Source organism: Balaenoptera physalus (assembly GCF_965194825.1).
Source record: "Balaenoptera physalus genome assembly, chromosome: 14".
Taxonomy (NCBI): Eukaryota; Metazoa; Chordata; class Mammalia; order Artiodactyla; family Balaenopteridae; genus Balaenoptera; species Balaenoptera physalus.
In genome coordinates, this window is record NC_138893.1 from 30,396,637 (window position 1) to 30,421,280 (window position 24,644).

At 50.3% G+C, this 24,644-nt stretch overlaps 1 protein-coding gene and 1 pseudogene across 2 annotated transcripts in view; both read left to right on the top strand.

The window, feature by feature from the left end:
* Positions 1 to 23,024, top strand: part of LOC309642612 (uncharacterized protein) — a 126,661-nt gene extending 103,637 nt beyond the window's left edge. The window contains exons 3-7 of the mRNA XM_082424354.1: positions 4,669 to 4,801; positions 5,518 to 5,634; positions 18,354 to 18,438; positions 18,541 to 18,664; positions 21,267 to 23,024. Of these exons, the coding sequence (XP_082280480.1) occupies positions 4,669 to 4,801; positions 5,518 to 5,634; positions 18,354 to 18,438; positions 18,541 to 18,664; positions 21,267 to 21,294 (487 nt within the window). The 3' untranslated portion in view covers positions 21,295 to 23,024. The remainder of the gene's footprint in view (positions 1 to 4,668; positions 4,802 to 5,517; positions 5,635 to 18,353; positions 18,439 to 18,540; positions 18,665 to 21,266) is intronic.
* Positions 21,288 to 23,024, top strand: LOC309642602 (elongation factor 1-alpha 1 pseudogene; annotated as a pseudogene). Its single transcript has one exon. The product of its transcript is annotated as an elongation factor 1-alpha 1 pseudogene (transcript).
* Positions 23,025 to 24,644: the final 1,620 nt, after the last annotated feature.

Below are 24,644 nucleotides of genomic sequence, written 5' to 3' on the forward strand. Positions count from 1 at the left end.
TATCTGGTCCCTAAATACAATGGGGAGGAGGGAGAAAAGCATAGGATACCAATTAAAGACATTTCTGTTCAAAAGGGAGAAAATAAAAGGAAAAGAAGAAATCTCTAGTTCCAAGCAATTTCAAAAGCCAACTGGGCAAACTCCATCAGGTTTCAAGACCTAGGAATAATTTTCTGTAGCTCTCGGCTCTGCCCTTTGGTCTTGCGGCTCCAACGTCTGGGCTCAAGGCTCTGTCTTCAGAGTTATCCTTCCTTTATCATGAAGGGTAGCATGTGTTTGAAGCTGGGGAGTTTTATCAGTCTGCTTCCTGCCTGCAGAATTTGGGGAGCCTGACATCCTTCTTTCATTTTGCCCTTTATCTGTCCCTTTCAGTCTAAGATGGCTCTTTCTGCGGGTATAAAATTCTTAACAACCTTGTGGTTCTCCTATGCACGTCACAGGGACTTACTCCGCTAGACCTGGCTCCTCCACATGTCTTTCCTAGATAATATCATCTCTATTTCTGGCTTCTGCTGAGATGGCTGTGGGAATTCATGAGTCACAAACTGAGTCTCTTTAAAGGACTCTCTGTGTGACAGAACTGTGACGTTTTGCTCCATTCAAGGCCCTAGCAAAAGGTTGTCCAGTTATACCCTCCTTTCTCTCTGGAGCATGTTTTTTTCCTGACAGCAAATTTCCCAATTTTAGTGTCTTTTTTTTTTTAAGCTTCCTTTTTTTTTTAAAAAAAAAATTTATTTATTTATTTATTTATGGCTGTGTTGGGTCTTCGTTTCTGTGCGAGGTCTTTCTCCAGTTGTGGCAAGTGGGGGCCACTCTTCATCGCGGTGCGTGGGCCTCTCACTATCGCGGCCTCTCTTGTTGTGGAGCACGGGCTCCAGACGCGTAGGCTCAGCAATTGTGGCTCACGGGCCTAGTTGCTCCGTGGCATGTGGGATCTTCCCAGACCAGGGCTCGAACCCGTGTCCCCTGCATTGGCAGGCAGATTCTCAACCACTGCGCCACCAGGGAAGCCCTAAACTTCCTTTTTTTAAACATATATTTATTTATTTTATTTTGCACAGGCTTCTCTCTAGCTGTGGTGCGCAAGCTCAGTAGTTGTGGCGTGCAGGCTCAGTAGTTGTGGTGCGAGGGCTCCAGAGCACATAGGCTCTGTAGTTGTGGCACACGGGCTCTCTAGTTGTGGTGCGTGGGCTTAGTTGCCCTGCGGCATGTGGGATCTTAGTTCCCTGACCAGGGATTGAACTGGTATCCCCAGCATTGCAAGACCGATTCTTAACCACTGGACCACCAGGGAAGTCCTGCCAATTTTAGTGTGTTTTGCAATCTGAATAGACTGATAATTTTCCAGCTCTTCAAGTTCTGGCTCCCTTTTGCTTAACACTTCTTCCCTCAATCACTCTTTCCTCTTGCATTTTAATATCAGCAGCAAGGAGAAACCAGGCTGCCCTTTCAAATACTTTGCTTAGAAATCTACTCAAATAAATAGCCAGATTTCTTGTTTATAAGCTTTGCTTTCTGCATAACCACAGGACACAATTTAGCTAAGCTTTCTGCCACTGTATAGGCAGAAAGGATCCCCTTTCTCTAGTTTCCATTAACATAGTACTCATTTTCTTCTGAACCCCCATCAGCTGCACTTTTAACATCCATGTTTCAGATAACAGTCTGTTTGTGATGTTTAGGGGTTCTCTAAGACAATATAGGTTTTCTCTACCATACTCCTCAGTTCCTTCTGAGTCCTTACCAGTAGGGTCTTTAACATCCATGTTTCTAGGCTTTTTCTATAATGCTCCTCAAAAGTCTTCCACTGCTTTTCCACTGCCCAATTCCAAAGCCACTTTCAAAAATTTTAAGTATTGTTAACAGCAGTACTCCACTTCTGTCACCAAAATCCGTATTTGTTTCCTATTGCTACTGTAACAAATTACTACAAACTTAGTGGCTTAAAGTAACACAAATTTATTATCTTATAGTTCTACAGGTCAGGAGTCCCAAATTAGTCTCAGTAGGCTAAAATCAAGGTGTCATCAGGGCTGGTCCTTCTGGATGCTCTAGGAAAGAATGCTCCTTGCCTTTCCAGTTTTTAGAGGCTGCCTTCATTCCTTGTGGCCCATGGTCCTACATCTCTATCTTTGCTTCCAATGTCACATCTTCATCTTTCTGACTCTGACTCTCCTGCCTCCCTCTTATATGTGATATTGGGCCCACACAGGTAATTCAGGATAACCTCCTCGCTGCAAGATTCTTAACTTAATCACATCTGCAAAATCCTTTATCGTGTAATGTAACATATTCACAGGTTCTGAAGATTAGGATGTAGGCATCTTGGGGCACTGGCATTATTCTGCCGATCATGGGGTAAGTCTGACAAAAGATGTGAAAGACCTGTATGTTGAAAACTGTCAATCACTGTTCAGAGAAATTTTAAGTGACCAAAATAAATAGAAAGCAATACCATGTTTGTGGATTGGAAAACTCAATATTGTTGAAATGTCAATTCTTCCCAAATTGATCTATAGATTCAACTCAATAAGAATCTCAGCAGGATTTCCATAGGAATGAATAAGTTGACTCTTATTTGGAATTTATATAGAAATGCAATTTATATAGAATAGCCAAAACAACTTAAAAAAAAGAACAGATTTGGAGAACTTACACTAGCAGATTTAAAGATTTATTATAGAGCTCTAATAATCTGAACAGTGTGATATTGGCATAAAAACAGACATAAAGGTCAATGGAAAAGAATAGAGAATCCAGAAATAGGCCCATACCTATATTGTCAATTGATTTTCAACACAGGTGAAAAGGCAACTCAGTGTAGAAAAGATAGTCTTTTCAACAAATGCTGATGGTATAATCAAATATCCATATGTAAAAGAAAAGAAAAGAAACACAATCCATTCCATGTACCATATAGAATATTAAAAGTGATCCTGGGGCTTCCCTGGTGGCGCAGTGGTTGAGAATCTGCCTGCCAATGCAGGGGACACGGGTTCGAGCCCTGGTCTGGGAGGATCCCACATGCCGCCAAGCAACTAGGCCCGTGAGCCACAACTACTGAGCATGCGCGTCTGGAGCCTGTGCTCCGCAACAAGAGAGGCCGCGATAGTGAGAGGCTCGCGCGCCGCGATGAAGAGTGGCCCCCGCTTGCCGCAATTGAAGAAAGCCCTCGCGCAGAAACGAAGACCCAACACAGCCAAAAATAAATAAATAAATAAAATTAAAAAAAAAAAAAAAAAAAAAAAAAAAAAAGAACTTCCAAAAAAAAAAAAAAAAAAAAAGTGATCCTAAGTGTAAAAGCTACAATTTATGAAACATCAAGATGGAAACACAAGAGGAAAGTTTTGCAGTCTTGGGCCAGGTAAAGATTTCTTAGATATGACGCGCAGCCTGGGCTGGCGTGTTACTCCCTCCTCCTCTTGCTGTGGCTGTGCTCATTGTTCCTGGACCCACAAGAGCTATTGTGTAACTGTGAGCAAAAGGCTAAGAAATCACGGTGGCTTTAAGTCACTGAACCGGTGTCGGGCCACCTCCCTTCAGGTTTCTTGTTACTGTGAGACGATAAACCTCTGTTTCTTTAAGCCACTATGAGTCAGACTTTCTGTTACTTGCAGCTTTAGGTTACGCAGCCTTTCAGATGTGTCTTAACTACCCATCCCTAGACGACTCCTTCCCCAGGGTGAGACGCACTCTAGGCCGTGGGGGACACTCCGCTCAGTCACCGTGTCAGCCCCCTCTCACACCCACCCAGGACCCCTGGGCCTGTCCCTGTGAGACCCACGTCCCCAAGGAGTGACCTGGCAGGGGTAGGTTAGGCAGCCAGCCTCTCAAGGACAAGGCAGGAAGGTCTGGAGGTGTACTTGTTCGCCGTCACCCATGGGTACAGTCTGTGGCTCCAGAAAAATATAGGAGGCTCTCGTGGACCACAAGGGAGCCACCCAGCAAGGAAGAGGATGCAGACTGGTGGGGGGTCAGAGGTGGGAGGTCTGCACGACCATGGAGATGTAGCCCGAGCCCGTCCAGGGTTTGTGGCATTCCCCTCGCAGCTCAGAGCAGGCTGGGTCCCAGGAGTACAAGTGTGCACCATCGTTTCCTAGAAATAAGACTCCGCTGCACTTTTCAGGGGTGACCGAGGGGTGGCCTAGGAAAGGCCCTGGAGGTGAGAGGGGCTCAGGCCCTGCCCGGCCTCACCGCAGCCCCACCCACGGTGCATCGGAGCAGCCCCTCGTGGTGCGGGGGGCTGCCCTGGGTGAGGCTGCCTGCGGGGTGCGCCCCTGGGAGCAGGTGCTCCTGCTGAGAAGTGTGATTAGGGGGTGTTTACAGCCCTCAGTGCCCGGGAACCTCTCCAGGCTGACACTGTGACATACCATAGTGACAGCCTGTCCCGGAGCCCATCCCTGTGGGGTGGGCGCAGGGGAGTATTGTCCCCAGCCCTGGGGGTGGCTCTGTGTCTCACCAGGGAGGGCATCCTGGGCCTTGCTTGAGGAGAGGCCTGGACAGAGCTGGCAGTGGTGGAATTCAGGGTGCAAACTTGCCACCTTCCTTCGGTGAACAGCTTCAATGGCTTAATTTCTCCCATCAGGTAGGTGGGGTCTGCGTGGGAGAGGATGAGCTGGGGGAGGTGTGATGGGGGGATTGAGTGCCAGACTCTCTTTCCGCACACAGAAGCGTGATATCCTGCAGGCTTCCCTTCACCCTGCGACACGGGTTCTGTGTTGTGCAAGCGTTGCCTTGGCTAATCCTCACCGGAGCGCCTTGCAATGGACACGGTCTTCAGCATCTTGCCATCAAGGAAAGGGTGAGTGTCAGAGAAGCAGGAAAGGCAGGCAGCCGTGGTCAGACCGTGTGAGGCTGAGGAGTTTGGATGTGACCCAGAGGGCCATGGGACCGCTGAGGTCTGCATTTGGAAAGGGGCTCTGGGGCAGCACGGAAGGAGGACCTGCGGAGGCTCTTGTGACGCTCTGAACAGGGGACGTCGGGCAGAATTAAGGTGGGGGCCTCACACATGGGGGATGCTCTGTAAATATTTGCTGCTGAATGACGGAGGGGATGGAGATGAGAGGAAGGATTTGAGGGCTGTTTACCAGGCAGCGTTACTAGGCGCTGGAGACTGGACGTGGCAATGTGGTGGGCTGGTTAGGGAGGAGGGTGACATTTTATTTCTGTCTGGGGCAACTCGAGGGATGGCGGTGAGATGGGGCCCCCCAGGAGGGGCAGGTTTGGGGCCAGAAAGCTAAGATCCACGCTGGATGTGTGGGTTCAGCACGTCTGTCCCTCTCCCCCAGAGGTCATGTTTGGGGAAGCAATTGTCGGAGCTGGGCTGGCGCCTGGGGCAGTCTTCCCGGGCCCCCGATTCCACCTTTGGACACACGGAGGCTGGCGGGAGAAGGGACCTGCTGGCTGAGGGCCAGCCAGGTGGAGATGCCCGGTGCCTCCGCCTCTGGGCACCCTCAATCACAAACGGGAACAAGCAGCCCTTCAAGGTTTCAGGTGTTTCCTTTCTTTGTTCCTTAGACTATTGTTCTGGACACACATCTGGAGCACCTGTCTTTCTACGCCAGGGCCTTTGTTATCAGAGCAGATTCATCTGACCCCACATCCCAAGGAGACAGAATCCTCAGAAGAACCTTGGTAACAGTGTCAAATGCCTGGGTCATCAGCTCTCAATATGTGTGTTAGAAGTAGTAGGAGTCTTTGGAGAAAAGCCTTTTTGCGGTCACGTGAATTAGGAAAACCCTGGGCTCCACATGTTAATGGACTCTGCATTGCAGGCCTTCTCAGGACCTTTAGTGGTGCCACGACCGTCTCTCAGAGGGGCTCCTGTGTGCCGGGCCCCCCAAGGGTACTGGACCAATGAACACCTTTTCCAGGGAGCATCCACCTGCATCTCCCAGACCTGGTGCCCTGGGGTCACGGTTCAGGGAACAATGGTCAGAGCTGGGCTGGCCTCTGGGTGGAGGTGAGGTCAAGCCCCTCATTTCTTCCTCAGACAGATTGAGGCCTGGAGAGGGCGGGGAATTGCCCGGCAGAGCCAGCAGGCGGACTCTGGGCTTAGGACCCCTGGGCAGGATCCCTTCTCCTGTGCAGTCTTTCTGCTTCCTGTGTTCCAATTTGCCAGGTCCCCGGAGAGGCCTGCTTTTTCATTTCAATGGACTCTTCTGGAAGGCATTTGGGAGGGTGACTGGGGGTTGGGTGTTGCCCCTGTCTGTGTCCGGGCCTCTGATGTGGACCTGTGTGAACGTGTCCTTCGCCACCCCCCGAGAGAGTTGTGTCTGAACACGAGACAGACACTGGGCAGAAAGCAATTATGGCCCCGACATTCCCCATGGAGCCATCTGTGGGCCGGCGAGGCGGGAATATGCCTGTCTGGGCGGTGGCCTCGGTAAGGAGACCTCTGTGGGCCTAGAGACAAGGGCCGGCTTTGGCCTCGAGCCTCCCCACGGGGCCCGCGGACAGCACCACGGTGGCCGCTGAGGGCGACGGTGCTTGGCTGGGATGCAGCTGAGGGTGGGCAGGGAGGGGCCAGGGCATCCGGGAACCCAGTTTATGTAACAGCTTCCTGGTGTGACGGTCCCGGAGGGAACTTCATGTCGCCAAGCACAAAGCAGGTACTTCCTGAGTTCATCCTGCGGATGTTTATGGGGGGGTGAGGGGTCGACTCCACACCAGACCTCGTGTGGGACCCCGGGGTTGGGGAGAGGGACAGTGTCTTAGTTTGGGTTCCCGGCATGAGAGACCGAGATGAGGATTTGGGTGCCGATAAGCTTGCTGGGAGCTGATTCCCGGAAGCAGGATGGGTCAGGGGAGTGCGGGGAGTAGAACAGAAAAGGGGAAAAGCTAACCCTGGGTAGTGGAGGGCACGGCTGGGGCCATGATGCCCGATTCCACGGGGACCTGCAGGCTGGGGGTGGACTGTCCACAGGAAAGATGATGCAGGGCCAAGCCACCTGCTGGCTCCTCTCCTGCCGCCTGAGGTTTGCCCCTGGGGGTAACCCCACCCTCCTGGCTGTGTGCTCGGCCGTGCACGACGCAGGCTTGGGGCGGGCACTGTCGGGGCCAGGGCAGTGGGAGTGACACCTGTCCCCAAGGCGCAGCAGGGTCAGAGGTGGACCCAGGGGTGCCTGCCACGTGCCACCTGGCTCCAGGGCGTGGTGAGGTAGATAGTTTCGGGCTGGGGGAGAGGAGAATGGAGTGAACCCGACCCTCCCGTCCCACTGTCTTGCTCCCCTCCAACTTCCCCTGCTGGCCATTTACTATCGTCCAATGGCCATCATCACAACATATTACCTTGGAAGAAAGAGCTGTACAAGGGCCACTTTTGGAAAATGTGATCAGAGGGGTCCGGATCCCCGCTATCCCTCTTCCTGAGCAGGAAGCCGGCTGTACCACCAGAACATTCCTAAGCATGGTCTGAGTAATGATTTACCCACTGCCTCCAGATTCAGGAAGTCTTATCTGGCTTCCTGGAAAACCATTAAGTTAGAAAAGCAAGTTGGAATTTTTTTCCCTAGAAACTGAATTAGTAATGCAATTTTTTTTCACGTGGTCATGAAAATGTTAATGGAAATCCTGAAAACGAGCCCCACCAAGCCTGCTGAGATGGCTCTTAAAATCTGGGGGCTGCCCAGGTTAGTGGGAGGATTTTTCTGCCTGTTTGGTGTATCCGGGATGTGCATCTGTGAGATGCTCCCCGCCTTTGTGGAGGTGAGTGGCAGAGAAGCGCGTCCTCAAAATCTGGTGGATTCTCCGCATCTCCCTGTGACGGCTGAGCATCTGTGATGAGGGGTCCCTAACGCTGAAGTAGTCCTCCTTCCCAGCCTGTCATGCAGGGCTGCCTTCTGGATGGAGGAGCCCAGGCTGCCTGCTCAGCAGTGTTTGGTGTCAAAATACTTCAAGTGGAAATGTGTGTTCATTCTGCCATCCGGTAAGATCCCACAGAGAGGCTCTGAGGCCTCCAGGTCTTCGGGATGGGTGGAGCTGGGGCCTCCAGCTAAGGGCTGGGATTGGAGCTGCCCCCTGGGGACCCCTGACGTGCTGGGGCTGGGACTCGGTCAGGGGTGTGGGGCAGTGTGATTATCAGAGGACAGGGTTGTGGCAGGAAGGATGAGGCCAGGGTGGGGACAGCGGAGACAGGAACTTTGCCCACAATCCAGCTGGTTGGATTCCAGCCTCCAGAGCCCTAGGCAAGAACCCAAGGTTGCCCCACCAATGCCCATCCAGCTTGGGTTAGGCCGGTGGTTAGCAGCTTAGAGGGGGACGCACGAGACACAGGCATCAGATTTTGAACAGCATGAGGATGGAGGAAGAGCATCTATATTAGAAGCCAGAATTAGAATTAGAATAAGACCCACTGGTTGACGAGAGGGACAATCTTAGAAAAGGAAAAGATTCAGGAGCAAGGGGACGAGCCCTGTATCAGGTCCCGCTGTGAGTACAGGGTGGGGGCTGGAGAGATGGAAGGACTGTTTCGGCAGCATGGATAGGACATTCCTGGGGGGAGGAGCAGGTCTGCTCACCCACGCCCTCCCCCAGGGCAACCCCTGGGTAAGCCCCGTGTTTGAACACTGGCACTCACCCCTCCTGGGCCACAGCTGATTGGACCAGAGAGGAGACTTGATCCAAGGAGATCCAATCTTTTGGCAAGATGAGCTCATCAGCTTCGTTCCCCTCAAGAATTTTGGACTGGGACCGGAGACATTCATCAGTTGGATGGTGGCCCTGGAGCTAGGGCGGCCACGTTTGAGGGTTTGAGCAGGTGCAGAGAAAAGGGTTCTGGAGGAGAGGGAAGAACGAAGAGTCCAATGATCAGAGAGGAGCGGTGAGAAACCGTGCAGCCCCGGGCTGGGCTGGGGCAGGGCTGCAGAAGGCCGCTGAGTTGTCCCAGCCAGGCTCGGGTCACCATTTTCCATACTTGCACTTTCTGCCCTCAGCTCCTTGGCATATTTTCAGACTTCTGGCTAAAGTCCACTTTTTGTGAGCTGATTTGAGTAGGCTTCAGTCGCTGGCATCTGAAACGCTCCCCGGGAGAGCCGGCGTCCTCATTGTCATCAGCAGGACAGAGGCCCGTGGGAGGAGGAGCCAGCTGGGCCGGGCCTGGGGTGGGCAGCGGTGCTCCTGCAGCTCTGTGCGTGGCTGGGCCACGTTGGATCCCATCAGCTCCTCCTGGGCACCACGCCGCAGAAGGACAGAGCAAGCTGGTGTCTGCTCACAGAGCGTGACCCTGGTGGCAAGGGCACCTGGACCCCTGGCATTGGAGAAATGGCCAAAGCATCATACATTCTGCCTGGAATGAAGGAGACTTTGTGTGGGACAGAAGAAGCATTTCTGATGTTTGAAGTCTTGTTAGAGGAAAAGCAAAGACTGTTCTGAGCTCCCTAAGGCTGTTGGATTAGCTCCAAAGGTCAAGGGTCCACTTTTGGCCTGGTGTAGGGGAAACCTCCTCCTGAAACTGCCTGCCACAGGATGGGTGGACTTGGGCATAGGGAGCTCCCTGTTCCTGCAGCTGAAGGACCACTTGAATGGGTATTACAGGACATGCAAGAATGGAGCTGTTGGCCTGGCCTGGACAACCATAAAGAACATCTTCACCCAGGACAAGAACAGCCTCTAGCCATGACCTTGAAGATGACCATGACCAATGGCCATGACCACAGAGAATATCTTTACTTGCAGGTAGGACCTAGTCCCAGGGCAGGAAAAGCCCCAAACCATGACCTTGAAGGTGACCATGACCAATGATCATGACGATAGAGAACATCTTCTTTACCTGGACAGCCCCAAGAATGACCGTGAACATGAGCGTGTTGCAGAATCTGATGGGCCCTGTGACCTGAGGGACAGGCAGGTGAGGCCTCTGGTCCAAACGCCCTTGGTAAGGCTGGGGAGCTCCTCCCAGGGACAAGCTTGAGGAACCATAGCTGGTCATGACATCATTTGTGGGCTGTTGTCCTGCTGGGGCTGGAGGCACCTGTGGCTGAGGGGATTTGGAGGGATGGTGGAGGTGTGTTTGGAGTTGGGGAAGGAGGTACAGGATGGGAAATGTAGTGACCTCTGGGGGTGAGAGCAGGGGAGGCCCCAGGAGGCCCACTTTCTATATGGGTTACACACTTTCTTCCTTTCTTTTCTTGGGCTCTGGGACCAACTTCTTGGTCAGGTGACCAGTGGTCCCTAAGGGCCAACCTCAGCGTGCCCTCCACCTTCCCAGACAGCCAGGGAGGGCTCGAGCCGCAGGGGACCCCCTGAGCCCCTCCATCAAAGCTTGTCCCAGAGCTGTGCTCCTATAGCAAATGTCCCGCTGTCCCCTGTCTTCTAACTGGAGAGGGACAGGGAAACAGGCTGCTTGAGGAGCCGGGTTAAAGGCATCGTGTGTATCTCTGGGGAGATAATCACCCAGGGCAGCTTTCCAGTGATGGCAGAGCCAGGGAAGGAGCAAGAAGAGAGGGCAGTGGCGACTCTTGCCTGGGTCCTTCCCAGAAAGTGACTTGAGCGGATTGGGGCTGTGGCCCTTTCTGGGGCAGCTGGAATCCGGCAGCTTTTCGTAATTATCTGTTAGTAATTATCCACTAAGACTTTGGTAAACAGCAGCCTGTTTAGCCATCCTTGAAGAATTAAATCATTACATTTATTGCTCTATCCACTCGCTATTAGCCTCCTAAGAGGCTTTTCCACCTCAGAACCAGGGTTTTCGTTTGATGAACTCCCGGGAGAACATTAAACGGGGGAGGCGCTGGGGGGTTGGGGAGACGTGCAGCCCCCGGCGGCTGCTTCCCATCAGCGGGCCTGTGCCACGCGTTCTCTGTGACGGGCACCCCTGACCATGGCAAGTGTTCTTCAGTAAAGTAGAAGCTTCTTACACGGAGTGTATCTTAAGAAGCAAAGGGTCCAGTTGGAGGGGCCTGGAGACTTCTGGGACAGACACAGGCAGGCAGACAGGCTGGGCCCGTCCTGGGATGGGACGGATGCGTGTGGCTGGGTGGTCTGCAGTCAAGGTCGGCAAGGCCAGCAGGACCGACTGAGGTCCTGGTTTCTCTTGGACTGTGTGGTGAGGTCGGCTGCTTGGATGAAGGTCAGATGAAGGTCAAGGACATGCCTTCAGTGAGGATCTGCCCTGCCTTTCCCTCTCGCCAAGGTTGCCCTTTCCTTTATGGACCTTTCAAGGACAGCCCTAGGCCATGACCGTGAAGATGAACCCCCTGCAGAATCTGATGGCCCCCGACCCATGGGGGAGGCCTGTGGTCCAGAGGCCCTTGGCAGGGATGGAGCGCTCCTCCCAGGGGCCACCTTGAGAAACAATACGTAGCTGGTCATGACGTCTTTGGCTGCACAACGTTTGCCATCTGGGCGGTATCTGTCACCTGAGGGGATTTGGAGGGAATGATGGTGCGGGGTGTTTGTGCTCTGAGCCACCTCGGAGCACAAACCTCAGAGCCCCCTCTGAAGCCCCCTGAGGTGGGCCTCAGGGGCAGGGGGTGCTGCACGGAGGGGACACAAGCCAGCTCCCAGGGCTCACTGTCTGGGGAGGGCTGTGACTGGCCCCTTCCTCTGAGGGCTTCATGTGTTGTCAGGGGTGAGGCATTGCCCTGTCACACGGTAGATGGGCAGCTGGCGTCCAGGGAGCCCTGACAGGGGTCACGAGGGGACTTACTCTTGGGCGCCTCCTGTGTGCCAGGCACTGGGCCAAACGAGAGATGCGTAACGTTAAGGAAGCCTAGACCCACCACGGCTGTCACACAGAGGCTGGTCTAGAAGAGAGGACTGTAATAGATCTTGAAACATGACCAAGACCAGCACGGACTCCAGACGTGGTCCTTGAGTTCAGGGAGATCAAATATTCAGGCCTAATTCTCTAGCTTGTTCTGCAGACTCTGAAGCCATTATACATGAAGTGAAATGAGAGGAAACGAATGGATAGGATCAATGTAAATCCATTTTGGAAGAAGCCATTATAAGGGTTCATTCTGGACATCCTTCTGAAGCCAACCTTCTCCATCTTCTTTTTTAACAACCAAGAAACCCTTGGCGTAGAGTGGTGGAACATTGCAAGACCCCAAACTGGATCACCAGATTCGTCAACAGATTTTTAAATATGTAAATTAATTTGCATCAAGGACTTAATAGGTAGAAAAACAGAATGATTTCCATTTTTGTATAAATTACCTTCATTGCTAAGTTCTATGAAATGGGGATTGTATCAGAAAATTGGGGTTAGTGGCTTTGCCTTCAGAGTAGGGGCTTCTAAACCTGGTTTGCATCAAAATGAGTAGTGAGATATTAAAACAAGACGCCATTCCCCCAGATCTACAGATTCCCAAATCTCTGGGGGCCCCAAATCACATCACCCTGCCAGGTGTCCTGTGGAGAGCTGGAGCAGGGGCAGAAAGACTCCATGAAGGGGCCAGTGATGGAAAAACACTTGAGCCCAAGGGTTGCTTGCTGACTCTAGAAGGGGCTGCCTTTGGGGGTCCTTTTGGTCCAGCCCCAGCCCTCTTTTCCTTTCTGCCCCCCAGCTCTTCCCCCACCCTGTTCTGGCTCTGTCTTACCTCCCCCTTGGGCTACTCTGTGTCCCAGGCTGGGACATTGCGGGGAGCAGCCTCCAGACAAGTCCGCATGGATGGGCCCTCCAGGCTAACCGTGCTGTGTTGTTGAGCTGAAAGTCTTCCTCTCCATCAGATGAAGAACGGGAGGAAGGAAGGACTGAGGGGACCAAGCCTCCTGCCCTGTCCTGGTTACAAAGCTGCTCAGGTGACCATCGCGTCCCTAGGTGCAGTGCACCTCTCTGAGCATCTGTGCATTCAGTAGGTCGAATCTTCCCGGAAGCAGGAAGGCAGTTCTTCCCACAGGGCAGCGGGAAGGCCTCTGGTCTGAAACTTGCTCATCCATCACATTCAGTCCCGTCTTAGACTCCTCGCCTGCCCTCTGCCCCCACCCCGTGAGGACCTTCCACTGGGTCAGAGCCTGTGCTAAGCTTTGGTGGAGTACTGGGGGCAAGGTTTACCATGGACCCCGCAGCAGGGAGCGAGGCAGGTGGGGATCCGGTGGCGTGTATTGGCTCTGGATGAAGAGCAGGGTGGAGTGTCCACTTCCTGGAGCTGGGCTGGCAGCCCAGGGTGGTCCTCACGAGGGGCCCTGGGTGAGGGCAGGGCCTGAGGGAGGGCTCCAGGGAGGTGCTCACCCCAGGACATGTGTTTAAAGCGCCCCACCACTATCTGTAGGACAGGGCCGAGGAGGCAGGAGACCTGCCTCTGGCCTCAGTGCAGCTCTGGAGCTGGCCAGCTGCAGCTGTGGCAAGTCATTTAATTGGCTCCATCGTACAGCGACTGAGTGCCCACTATGGGTGGGCTGGCCAGACGCTCAGGATCCACAGGTGAAGGTATGTGGTCCCTGGAATCCCAGGCACATGGGGTAAGCAGACAGATGCTGAGATATGGGCTGGCAATAAAGGCATTTAAAAAGCTGCGTAGGGACCCACAGAGGGGGAGACAGCCATGCCGTGGGAGGTCAGGGGAGTAGTGTGAGGAATCGAGAAGACTTCATGGAGGAGGGAACATTTGATTGGGCTTTGGAGGTTAAGTAGGAGCTCACTGTGGGAGAAAGCATGACAAGTAGAGGGAAGATCACAAAGACGTGGGCCCGGGAGAGCCAGTCACGTTCAGGAAAACTACAGAGAGTATGATATGCCTGGGCTTTGGGTTCAGTACCCTTTTCCGCCTGGCTGCAGCACTATGATTCCACCCTGTGGTGGGCTTGCCCTGTTGATGTGGAAGTTGACTTATGAGATGGCCTCCAGTGATCCTCGTCTCCAGGTATTCAAGCCTTTGCGTGGTCCATTTTGTCACTGAACAGGGCTGACCTGTGTGACCACTAGAACACCGCTGAAGTGATTGCGTGTGACTGAACACTGAGGCTGGGTCATAAAAGCACTGTAGCTTCTGCCTTGATCTCTTGGATTGCACGCCCTGGGAAGGCAGCCGCCGTGCTGTGAGGACATTCAGGCAGCCCCGTGGGGAGGCCCATGTGCTAAGGGACTGAGGATTCCCACCAGCACGCAGCATCAACTTGCCAGCCACGTGAGTGGGCCACTTGGAAGTGGACCTTCCAGCCCCAGCCATGCCTTCAGAAGACTGTAGCCCTGGCTGACATCTGACTGCAGTCCTATGAGAGACTTCTAGACAGGACTGTCCAGCCAAGCTGCTCCTGAATTCCTGACCACAGAGCCTGTGAGAGGTGATAAACAACATTGCCGTTTTAAGCCATGAAGCTTCGGGCTAATTTGTTATGCAGCACTAGATAACAAATACAGCTGGTTATTGCGGTAGGCAGCTTCCAAGATGGCTGCCAACGATCCCGGCCTCCCGGTCATTCGTGCCATCATGTAATGCCCTCTGCTTTACTGTGGACTGGACATAGTGACTTGCTTCTAATGAAAGAATAAGGCACACCTGATGGGGTGTCACTTGGAGATTACGTTACAAAAGTCTCTGGCTTCCATTATGGGTGACTCTTGCTCTCTTGCTGGTTCTGAGGGAAGCCAGCTGCCACGTTGTGAGCTGCCCTGTGGAGGGGTCCACATAGCCAAGAACTGAGAGATGTCTCCGGCCAACAGCCAGTGAGGAACTGAGGCCATGAATCCAACACCTTGTGATAAACAGAACCTTGGCAGCAGCCATGTCGGTGAGCTTAGAGTTGAACCTTGAAATGACTGCAGCCCCAGCAGACACCTCGGTTCCAGCCCTGTGAGAGGCCCTGAACAAGAGGCCTCAGACAAGCTGCCCCTGGGATCCAAGTGCACAGAAACCGTGAGGTAGAAAATGCTTGTTGTTTTAGAGCTGCTGAGTGTGGGGTCATTTGTTACGCAGCAATGGATTATTAATACAGTTACGAGGAATGGTGCCAACCTCACCTGTCCTGTCCCCAGGGGAGCTGCTTGGCTGTGGTCTAGACTTGGGTCTCAGCCTACTGAACCACTCGACCCTTGGTCAGTCAGGGGCCCAAAGCAGGTAGCGGGAGCATTGAGGGGGTGAGAATGTGGGGGGGCATCCTAACACCTGCCGATTTCTGGAAAACCAAGTCAGCCTCCATAAGACCATGGGAGATGAATCAGCATGTGGGTGAGACATAGGTTCAAGGCCAGGTTCTATCATCCTGTACCTGTGTGATGTTTAGCAATGTTACAAGTCCTCCTGGAGCTCTGGCTCCCAAGTTGTCCTGCTGGAGCAGAGGGGGGCCATGCAGTGATCCAACTGCCCAGTCAGCACCAGCCAGAGAGCCAACACGAGGACCGAGCAACAGGGTCTCCAGAAGGAGCTTGGCCCTGGAACATGGCAGGCGCTTGACACAAGACTGACCCTGCAGCTGTCAGGATTCTTGGCGTACTGTCTTCGGTCCAACCACAGTGCCCTCCTGATGCCCAGATCTAGGAGGACTTGGGGAGGATGCCGGCTCTTCAAAGACGAGGAGGTCTCAGCTGTGTAATCACCACCACTTTGCTTGGGGCCCTCCCCGAGGAACATTCTCCCGGATCCATCACCCCCTTGCTCCGGTGAGTCTGAGCCTGGGCTTTGCGTGCTGTCCTGCGTGGAGTACCAATGCCTCTGTTCAGCTCCCCAGAAGTCCCTGCTCTCCTCCCCTGCGGGCGCCGAGGGTCTCTGCCTGGCTTGGTGTTTATTTCTTGCAGTATGAAGCGATGATTTAATTCTTGCCTGGGATATCATTCAGCCCCAGTTCATGCTGAAGTGAAATATATTTCAGCACCCACCGATTTCCATATAGATAAAAAAAGGAAAAAAAAAAAAAAAAAAGGAGAAAGGAAACAACCTCAACCAGCGTCTTCACAAACTATGCATTTGAAACGTGCTTCTTGAAGATGGATTGCTCCGTTAGGCTGCTAAGAGGTTTTTCTTGACTTGTCAACAGTTTTATCCCCCGACAAACATTCTTGGCTATAAATTATTCATTGCCCAGTTAGCGGTTAAAAAAAAAGATGCCTGGAGCTGAGACACTTTCTTAATTCTCCCTCTGCTCTTCAGATCCAAGTTGTTTTTTTCCTTCCCATTGCTGGAAAAGTAGAAGTAACTGGAATTCTCCTGGCTTGGAGGTTCAGGCTGGATGCAGTGAGAGAGTCGTGTTGAACCCGGAGTGAGCTTGGCAGGGGGTTGGGGGGAGGCAGTCATTTATAGTCTGGGGAAAGGCAGGGTTATCAAATATATGTTGAGATAGGAAATAGGTGTGTTTGGGGCTTTCTTTTTGTTCTGTTGGCAGGAACTCCAGGGTTTCAAAAAAGCAGAGGGGAGACGATTCGATCCTAGGCCCAGCCATTTCGGAGTCCACAGCTAGAAAGGATCTGAGGCTTCCTCTGTTTACCTGATTCCACTCTCTGGGGCCCTGCTCTGCCAGGAGACAGTACCCCCTTGTCTTTCTCTGTCGTGCCCACCCTCTCCTGTCCTGCGCACCCCTGGACCACCTCCCTCACCCACAGCTGACTTCCTTCTCCAGCGTGGATTCTCAGGCGCCGCCCCCCCACCCCCGTCTCTGTGTCCCCATGGGATGTGGATAGAGGTGGTGGGTGGGATTAGGCTTCAGAATTTGGGGCCCGTGTTAGCTGCAGCAAAGCCCTGTGTGCTGGGTGGCTTAAGACAACAGAAATCCAGTCTCTTAGTTTCTTAATTCTCCCTCTGCTTTTCAGATCCAAGTTGTTTTTTTCCTTCCTGCTGTTGAAAAAGTAGAAATAACTAGAAATCTCTTGACTTGGAGGTTCATGCTGGAGCCCAATGAGAGAGTTGTGTTGAGCCCGTGTTGAGTCCTAGAGGCTAGGATTCAGAGGGGCTGTGCTCCCTTGAGACTCTGGGTAGGATCCTTCCTTGCCTTCTCCCTGCAGCTTCAATCTCCATCGTCACGTGGCATTCTCCCTGTGTGTCTCTGTGTTCAATCTGCTCCTCTTATAAGGACACCAATCATATTGGATGAAGGGCCTACCCCGGTGCTCATCTTAACTTCACTAGAACCATCTGCAAAGACCCTATTTCCAAATAAGGTCACCTTCACAGGTACCAAGGGTTGGGACTTCACCATATCTTTTGGGGGGACATGATTCAATCCATGACAGAGTCAGAGGAGGGAGGAGCCCCCAGTGACCAGGCCCCAGAGCAGAGCATCAGAAGCGTCAGAAGGCTGAAGATCTCCCGTCCTGTTGAGACCTCACCTTCCCCAGCAATACTCTTGCACCAGAGTCCCCTTCTCTGCCCCCGGCTCTGCAGAGGTGCCAGGCTCTGCTGTGGGCCTGGAAAACTGTCCTTTCACAGCTGTGTAGAGAGAAAAATCAGGCTAACCGCAGAACTGTTGCACCTCTAATGGGACGCGGAGCTCCCGGGGAGAGCGGCTGTCTTAGACCTTGTCCAGTGGCCTGGTCTGAGGGCACCATGTCCACCTGCCATCAGCAGCAGGAGAGGTGGCCTGAGTGTCCCCCTGCTCTAAGATTTCACCTTGACTCCCAAGTCCTCCCCGCTCCCCACATTCTCCCCAGGCGGCGGGGGCTTTGCCAGGGCAACATCGCTGGGTGGGCTCTCGGAAGATCTCTGTGCTCTGTTGCTCAATCCAGAGAGAACCGGCAGTGGCAGCTGAATAGTCCGCTGTGCCAGTGCCCTGCTGGATGAAGCAGGTTCATGTGGGGAGTCATGATGGCACTGTTGCTGTGTCTTGGCAATTGGATTATTTTCCTCCAACCCGACCAAGAGTTTTGGCCTTCAGAGAAGATCTCCAGAAGCTGGGTTTATAAACACCAGTGGGTATCGGATTTAGTCAAGGGCATCCAGCGCCTGGCATCCATCACCTCTCACCAGCCCTGCTGTGGCTACTAGGTTCGGTTCCATAACCCAGACGGCAGACAAAAGAGGCAGGGGCCCGATGGTCCCTATCCATTTCATTGGATGTGGTTGTTACTTTCTGGGTCACTCACCTTTGGTTGAACTTAAGTTTGTCAGACTAAGCAGCCTTTAATTGGAGACCCTGGGGTTCCTTGGAACCCAGGCCACCTCTAAGCATGGGATCGAGTCTGTTTAGAGTGTAGGGAACAAAATTTGTCACCCCAAAATGTCTCTGGCATGTTGATTATTTCAAGCTGAAAATTATCACCGCCCAAAAGACTCAGGAAGAAACTTTGAACTACCCCCCTAATCGCCTGAAAAATGTAGATAGAGGGCCTATTACAGGAATAGAGCTATCACCAGCCGTCTGCAGAGAATACAAACTAGGTGTGGTAGGGGAACACTTAGAGATCAGAGTCTACTCTGTGTCCCATTGTCTCTTCAGGGCCCAGCAAACATTTATTTACTAAACATGTGCTTTTCCATCTCCAGGTGAATTGCCTTTCTCCCCTTCAAAGTCCCAAACCACTACTCCCAACATCCTCTGTTGTCTTTAGTGAGGACTTTGGCCATTTTGGTGAGTTATTCCGTTTTCCTGGGTCTCTCCCATGTATATATGTTGTTAAACTTTTGTTTGATTTTCTCCTATTAATCTTTCTCATGTCAATTTATTTCTTAGACCTGCCAGAAGAACCTAGAAGGGTAGAGAAAAATTTCTTCCTCCCCAGCAGGAGCAAAGGCAGCCGAAAGAATGGACAGGAGAGTGATGTGAGCCCCTGGCCCACAGTTGAGGAAGAAAGGAAGTAGGTCCCAAGCACTCTCACATACAATATTTTATTTCATCCTTACAATAGTACACCCATTGCACAGATGAGGAGACTGAGGGTCAGAGAGACCAAATGACCTGCCTAGTAAGTGATAGAATCTAATGGACCTGAGGTTCCTGAATGAGAGAATTTCTTCTTCAGGCAGGTAGTTTCACATTCCTCTGATCACACTGTGATGGGTGGTGACCTAGTCCAAAGTATCTTTGGGAAAATGAGGTTCTTTCCCAGGGCTGGGATCTGACCAGAAGCCTTTGGAGCTGAGTACTGGCTTCTCCCAGGCTGTCTGGGAAGCTGCACTTGTATCACATCTGGGTGTGGGCCATATTGATGGTGGAACTGCAAAACCCAGGATGGGCAGCCCCACCTGTGGGGCACTTGATAGGGAATTACTCACAGGAATAAGATACAGCAGGGCTCTGAGGGAACAGATGCTCTCCTGGGAGCATCCAGTGGAAATTCTTTTCCATTCAAAGTCAGAGTCAAATAAGAGAAGGTCTTTAGAAATGAGGGTTTTTCAGGGAGCACTTGAAACCATTTCGTAGAAATCCGGACTGTTTTAAAGAGAAACAGGAGTGGCAAGATGTCCAAAAATTATTTTTTAAAATTAATTCCATCATCTTTTCAATTGTCCAAGTCATTTAGTTTTGTTTTTATTGCATTATTGTCTTTCTTAAGACTGGATTCTTTGAAATAATACTGCGATGAATATGGAGGTCATTCACTTTTTGTATTCCTTTTTTATTAACAATTTTGTTGAGATGCAATTCACCTATCATATAGTTCATCCATTTAAAGGGCACAGCTCTAACACAGGGAACTCTACTCAGTATTCTGTATTAGCCTATATGGGAAAAGAATCTGAAAAAGAACGAATATATGTATATGTATAATTGAATCACTTTGCTGCACATCTGAAATTAACACAACATTGTAAGTCGACTATAGGCCAATAAAATGTTTTTAAAAATAAAAAAATAAAGTGTACAGCTCAATGGTTTTTAGTATATTCCCCGAATTGTGCATCCACCACCGCAATCAATTTTAAAGCCTTACATATATACAATGGAATATTACTCAGCTGTAAAAAGAAACGAAATTGAGTTATTTGTAGTGAGGTGGATGGAGTTAGAGTCTGTCATACAGAGTGAAGTAAGTCAGAAAGAGAAAAACAAATACCGTATGCTAACACACACACACACACACACACACACACACACACACACATATAAAGATTCTGATGAACCTAGGGGCAGGACAGGAATAAAGACGCAGACGTAGAGAATGGAGTTGAGGAAAAGGAGGGTGGGGACGGGGAAGCTGGGACGAGGTGAGAGAGTAGCATGGACATATATACACTACCAAATGTAAAATAGATAGCTAGTGGGAAGCAGCCGCATAGCACAGGGAGATCAGCTCATTGCTTTGTGACCACCTAGAGGGATGGGATAGGGAGGGTGGGAGGGAGGCTGAAGAGGGAGGGGATATGGGGATATATGTATGCATATAGCTGATTCACTTTGTTATACAGCAGAAACTAACACAACATTGTAAAGCAATTATACTCCAATAAAGATGTAAAAAAAAAAAAATTTTAGAGCCTTCGTTATCCTCCGAGGGTACAGCTTTGGGCATGAGCATGAGCCCACCACCCTGGGATGACGGTGGTCTTAGCAGGGCTGTCTTTGATTGTGTCTTTTTCTGATTTCTTTTTTTTTTTTTTTTTTAACATCTTTATTGGAGTATAATTGCTTTAAAATGGTGTGTTAGTTTCTGCTTTATAACAAAGTGAATCAGTTATACATATACATATGTTCCCATATCTCTTCCCTCTTGCGTCTCCCTCCCTCCCACCCTCCCCATCCCACCCCTCTAGGTGGTCACAAAGCACAAAGTTGATCTCCCTGTGCTATGCGGTTGCTTCCCACTAACTATCTATTTCACGTTTGGTAGTGTATATATGTCCATGCCACTCTCTCACTTTGTCACATCTTACCCTTCCCCCTCCCCACATCCTCAAGTCCATTCTCTTGTAGGTCTGTGTCTTTATTACCCTCTTGCCACTAGGTTCTTCATGACCTTCTTTTTTTTTTTTTCTTTTTTTTTTTTCTTTTTTCCTTAGATTCCATATATATGTGTTAGCATACTGTATTTGTTTTTCTCTTTCTGACTTACTTCACTCTGTATGACAGACTCTAACTCCATCCACCTCACTACAAATAACTCAATTTCGTTTCTTTTTATGGCTGAGTAATATTCCATTGTATATATGGGCCACATCTTTATCCATTCATCCGATGATGGACACTTAGGTTGCTTCCATGTCCTGGCTATTGTAAATAGAGCTGCAATGAACATTTTGGTACATGACTCTTTTTCAATTATGGTTTTCTCAGGGTATATGCCCAGTAGTGGGATTTCTTTGTTAAGCTGTTTGCTTCAATTGGGAATACACCCAGCCCAGCAGGAGGTAAGAGAGTCCACCTGCTGATTGCTCTATTGTTTTCAAAAATGTCCAGGGACATAGATTGCTCCACAGCCTGATCCCATTAAATTCAAGCAGGGGGCTTTTTCGCAACAGGTTTGCCACCAGGACACAGGTGTGGTGAAAACCACTGCTAAACCTAAGCAAAAATGGGAAAGGAGAAGACCCACATCAACATCATTGTCATTGGACAGGTAGATTCGGGGAAGTCTACCACTACTGGCCATCCGATCTACAAATGTGGTGGGATCGACAAGAGAACCATTGAAAAGTTCGAGAAGGAGGCTGCCGAGATGGGAGAGAGCTCCTTCAAGTACGCCTGGGTCTTGGACAAACTGAAAGCTGAACGCGAGAGTGGTATCACCAGTGATATCTCCCTATGGAAATTCGAGACCAGCAAGTACTATGTGACCATCACTGATGCCCCAGGACACAGAGGCTTCATCAAAAACACGATCATAGGCACATCCCAGGCTGACTGTGCTGTGCTGATTGTTGCTGCTGGTGCTGGTGAATTTGAAGCTGGTGCTGGTGAATTTTTCATCTAATGTTTCCAAGAATGGGCAGACCCCTGAGCATGCCCTTCTGGCCTACACTCTGGGTGTGAAACAACTCATTGTTGGAGTTAACAAAACGGATTCCACTGAGCCACCCTACAGCCGGAAGAGATACGAGGAAACTGTTAAGGAATTCAGCACCTCCATTAAGAAAATTGGCTACAACCCCGACACAGCAGCATTTGTGCCGATTTCTGGCTGGAATGGTGACAACATGCTGGAGCCAAGTGCTAACGTGCCGTGGCTCAAGGGATGGAAAGTCACCCGAAAAGATGGCAATGCCAGTGGGACCACACTGCTTGAAGCTCTGGATTGCATCCTGCCACCAACTCGCCCAACTGACAAGCCCTTGCGTTTGCCCCTGCAGGACGTCTACAAAATTGGTGGTATTGGCATTGTTCCTGTGGGTTGAGTGGAGACTGGTGTTCTCAAACCTGGCATGGTGGTCACCTTTGCTCCAGTCAACGTGACAACTGAAGGGAAATCTGTTGAAACGCACCGTGAAGTTTTGAGTGAAGCCCTTCCTGGGGACAATGTGGGCTTCAATGTCAAGAACGTGTCTGGTCAAAGATGTTCTTCATGGCAATGTGGCTGGTGACAGCAAAAATGACCCACCGATGGAAGCAGCTGGCTTCACAGCTCAGGTGGTTATCTTGAACCATCCAGGCCAGATCAGTGCTGGATATGCACCTGTGCTGGATTGTCACACAGCTCACATTGCTTGCAAGTTTGCTGAGCTGAAGGAGAAGACTGATCGTCGTTCTGGGAAAAAGCTGGAAGATGGCCCCAAATTCTGAAACCTGGTGATGCTGCCATCGTTGATATGGCTTCCTGGCAAACCCATGTGTGTTGAGAGCTTCTCTGACTATCCTCCTCGGGGCTGTTTTGCTGTTGGTGACATGAGACAGACGGTTGCTGTAGGTGTCATCAAAGCAGTGAACAAGAAGGGAGCTGGAGCTGGCAAGGTCACCAAGTCTGCTCAGAAAGCTCAGAAGGCTAAATGAATATTATCCCCAATACCTGCCACCCCGGTCTTAATCAGTGGTGGAAGAACGGTCTCAGAACTGTTTGTCTCAATCGCCCATTTAAGTTTAATAGCAAAAGACGGGTTAGTGATAACAATGCATCGTAAAACCTTCAGAAGGAAAGGAGAATGTGTTGTGGACCATTTGTTTTGTGTGTGGCAGTTTTAAGTTATTAGTTTTTAAAATCAGTACATTTTAATGGAAACAACTTGACCAAAAATCTGTCACAGAATTTGAGACCCATTAAAAAAGTTTAATGAGAAAAAAAAAAACCCAATTCAGGCAGGGGTAGATTGTGAGGCCAGTTTTGAGGTTTGTTTGGAGCCCAGGAGGGCTCTTCTTGTCTGTCTCTTTGCCTGGTTCTCTCTGGTGAACTATCTAGCTTGGGATTGGCTTATTGTTCTTAACTAAGAGAGGATGTTGTTTTCAAGAGTGCCCTTAGGCATGAACTTCCTCACATTCTGTTTTAAATAAAGTCATTTCCTTTGGGAGCACTTCAGAGAGCTTTCTTTTCTCATGGATTGAATCTCCCCTGTGCCAACTCTCTGAGCTCTAGTTCTGGGTGTTTCTGGCCTCCTCAGCTTGCCTATTCTTGGAAACTGTGCCCCATGAGCAAGCTGTGGTGAGGCGGTTGGGGCGCCCAGTCCTCTGGGTCTGCCCGGCCTAGGGTAGAGCCTCTGTCCCGTGACAGTGGCCTGGAGGAAGGTTGTCCCGACCTCTCGGTCACAGTCACCAGGAATTTAGCCTTCTCAACTTGGAGTTGGGGGGAATGAGAAATGCTGGTGGCCTGTCCCTCCTGGTGAGATATGTAAGCCTTTATTAGGATTTGAAGGGTGAGGGAGCCCTGACTTCTTGGCCACACCCATGTGGAGGGAAGCTTCTGTCAAGCTGAGCTTGAGTGGGGGAGGGAGAGAGCAGGTTGTGGCTGAAATGCCACAGACTCTTGCTGTTCTTACTGAGTTTTAGTAGATTTTGCTGAGCAGATGTTTCTTTGTTTGTCACATGCCCTTAGGACAGTTCCCAGAGACTTTAAATGGTTGTTCTTTTTTTTTTTTTTTAAATAGTTTTTGCCAGCTTTGCTGGTTCCATGGAGTTACTCTCTCAGTCATCCCAGAAGTGGAAACTGTGTTGTTTTATTGTAATAATGAAAGCATCTTTATATTATGAATTTACCTCCAAACACAGCTTTGATGGTATGTGATAAGTTTTGACAAGTCATGTTCTAATTTTCTGTTGTATTTATAATTCATTTTCTGAACCCAAAAGGAAGACTATTTTAGTTTTCAGATGGGTTGTCTGTCTATCTGTCTATCTATCTGTCTATCTATCTATCTATCTATCTACCTACCTACTTCTGGTTTTCAGGCTTTCAGCATTCCAGTGTAGCTTTTGTTGGATTTTGTGGTTTGGAGAATGGCTTGTACAATTTCTGCTCTTTGTAATTTAGAGGAGTTATGTTTTTGGACAAGTAAGTATAAGATTTTGCAAATGCTCCATCAATATACCTTTGAGAAAAAGGTGTATTCTCTCCTTGTGAGGCACAAAAGTCAGCATCTACCTATTAATTTAACCTTATTAATTATATCGTTTTGCTCCTCTAGGTGTATGGTAGACAATACTCCAGCAGATAGAGATGGGGTAGAAGGAGAAAAGAAATTGCAAAGCAAATGTGTAAAGCAATTTTAGCTAGCTCATGGTGATTTCACAGGAAATACTACTTGATGCATTTTCCCCAGAAGCTTATGCAGGTAGCACAGAGTACAGATTCACAAAACTTTTGGCTTAGAAGGGACCCTGGAGGTTTTCCAGTTCCTACTTCCTTGTTTTATAAATGAGGAAAATGACTTGCCCAAGGTCACACAGATGGCAAGCTGAGACTGCGAACTAAATTC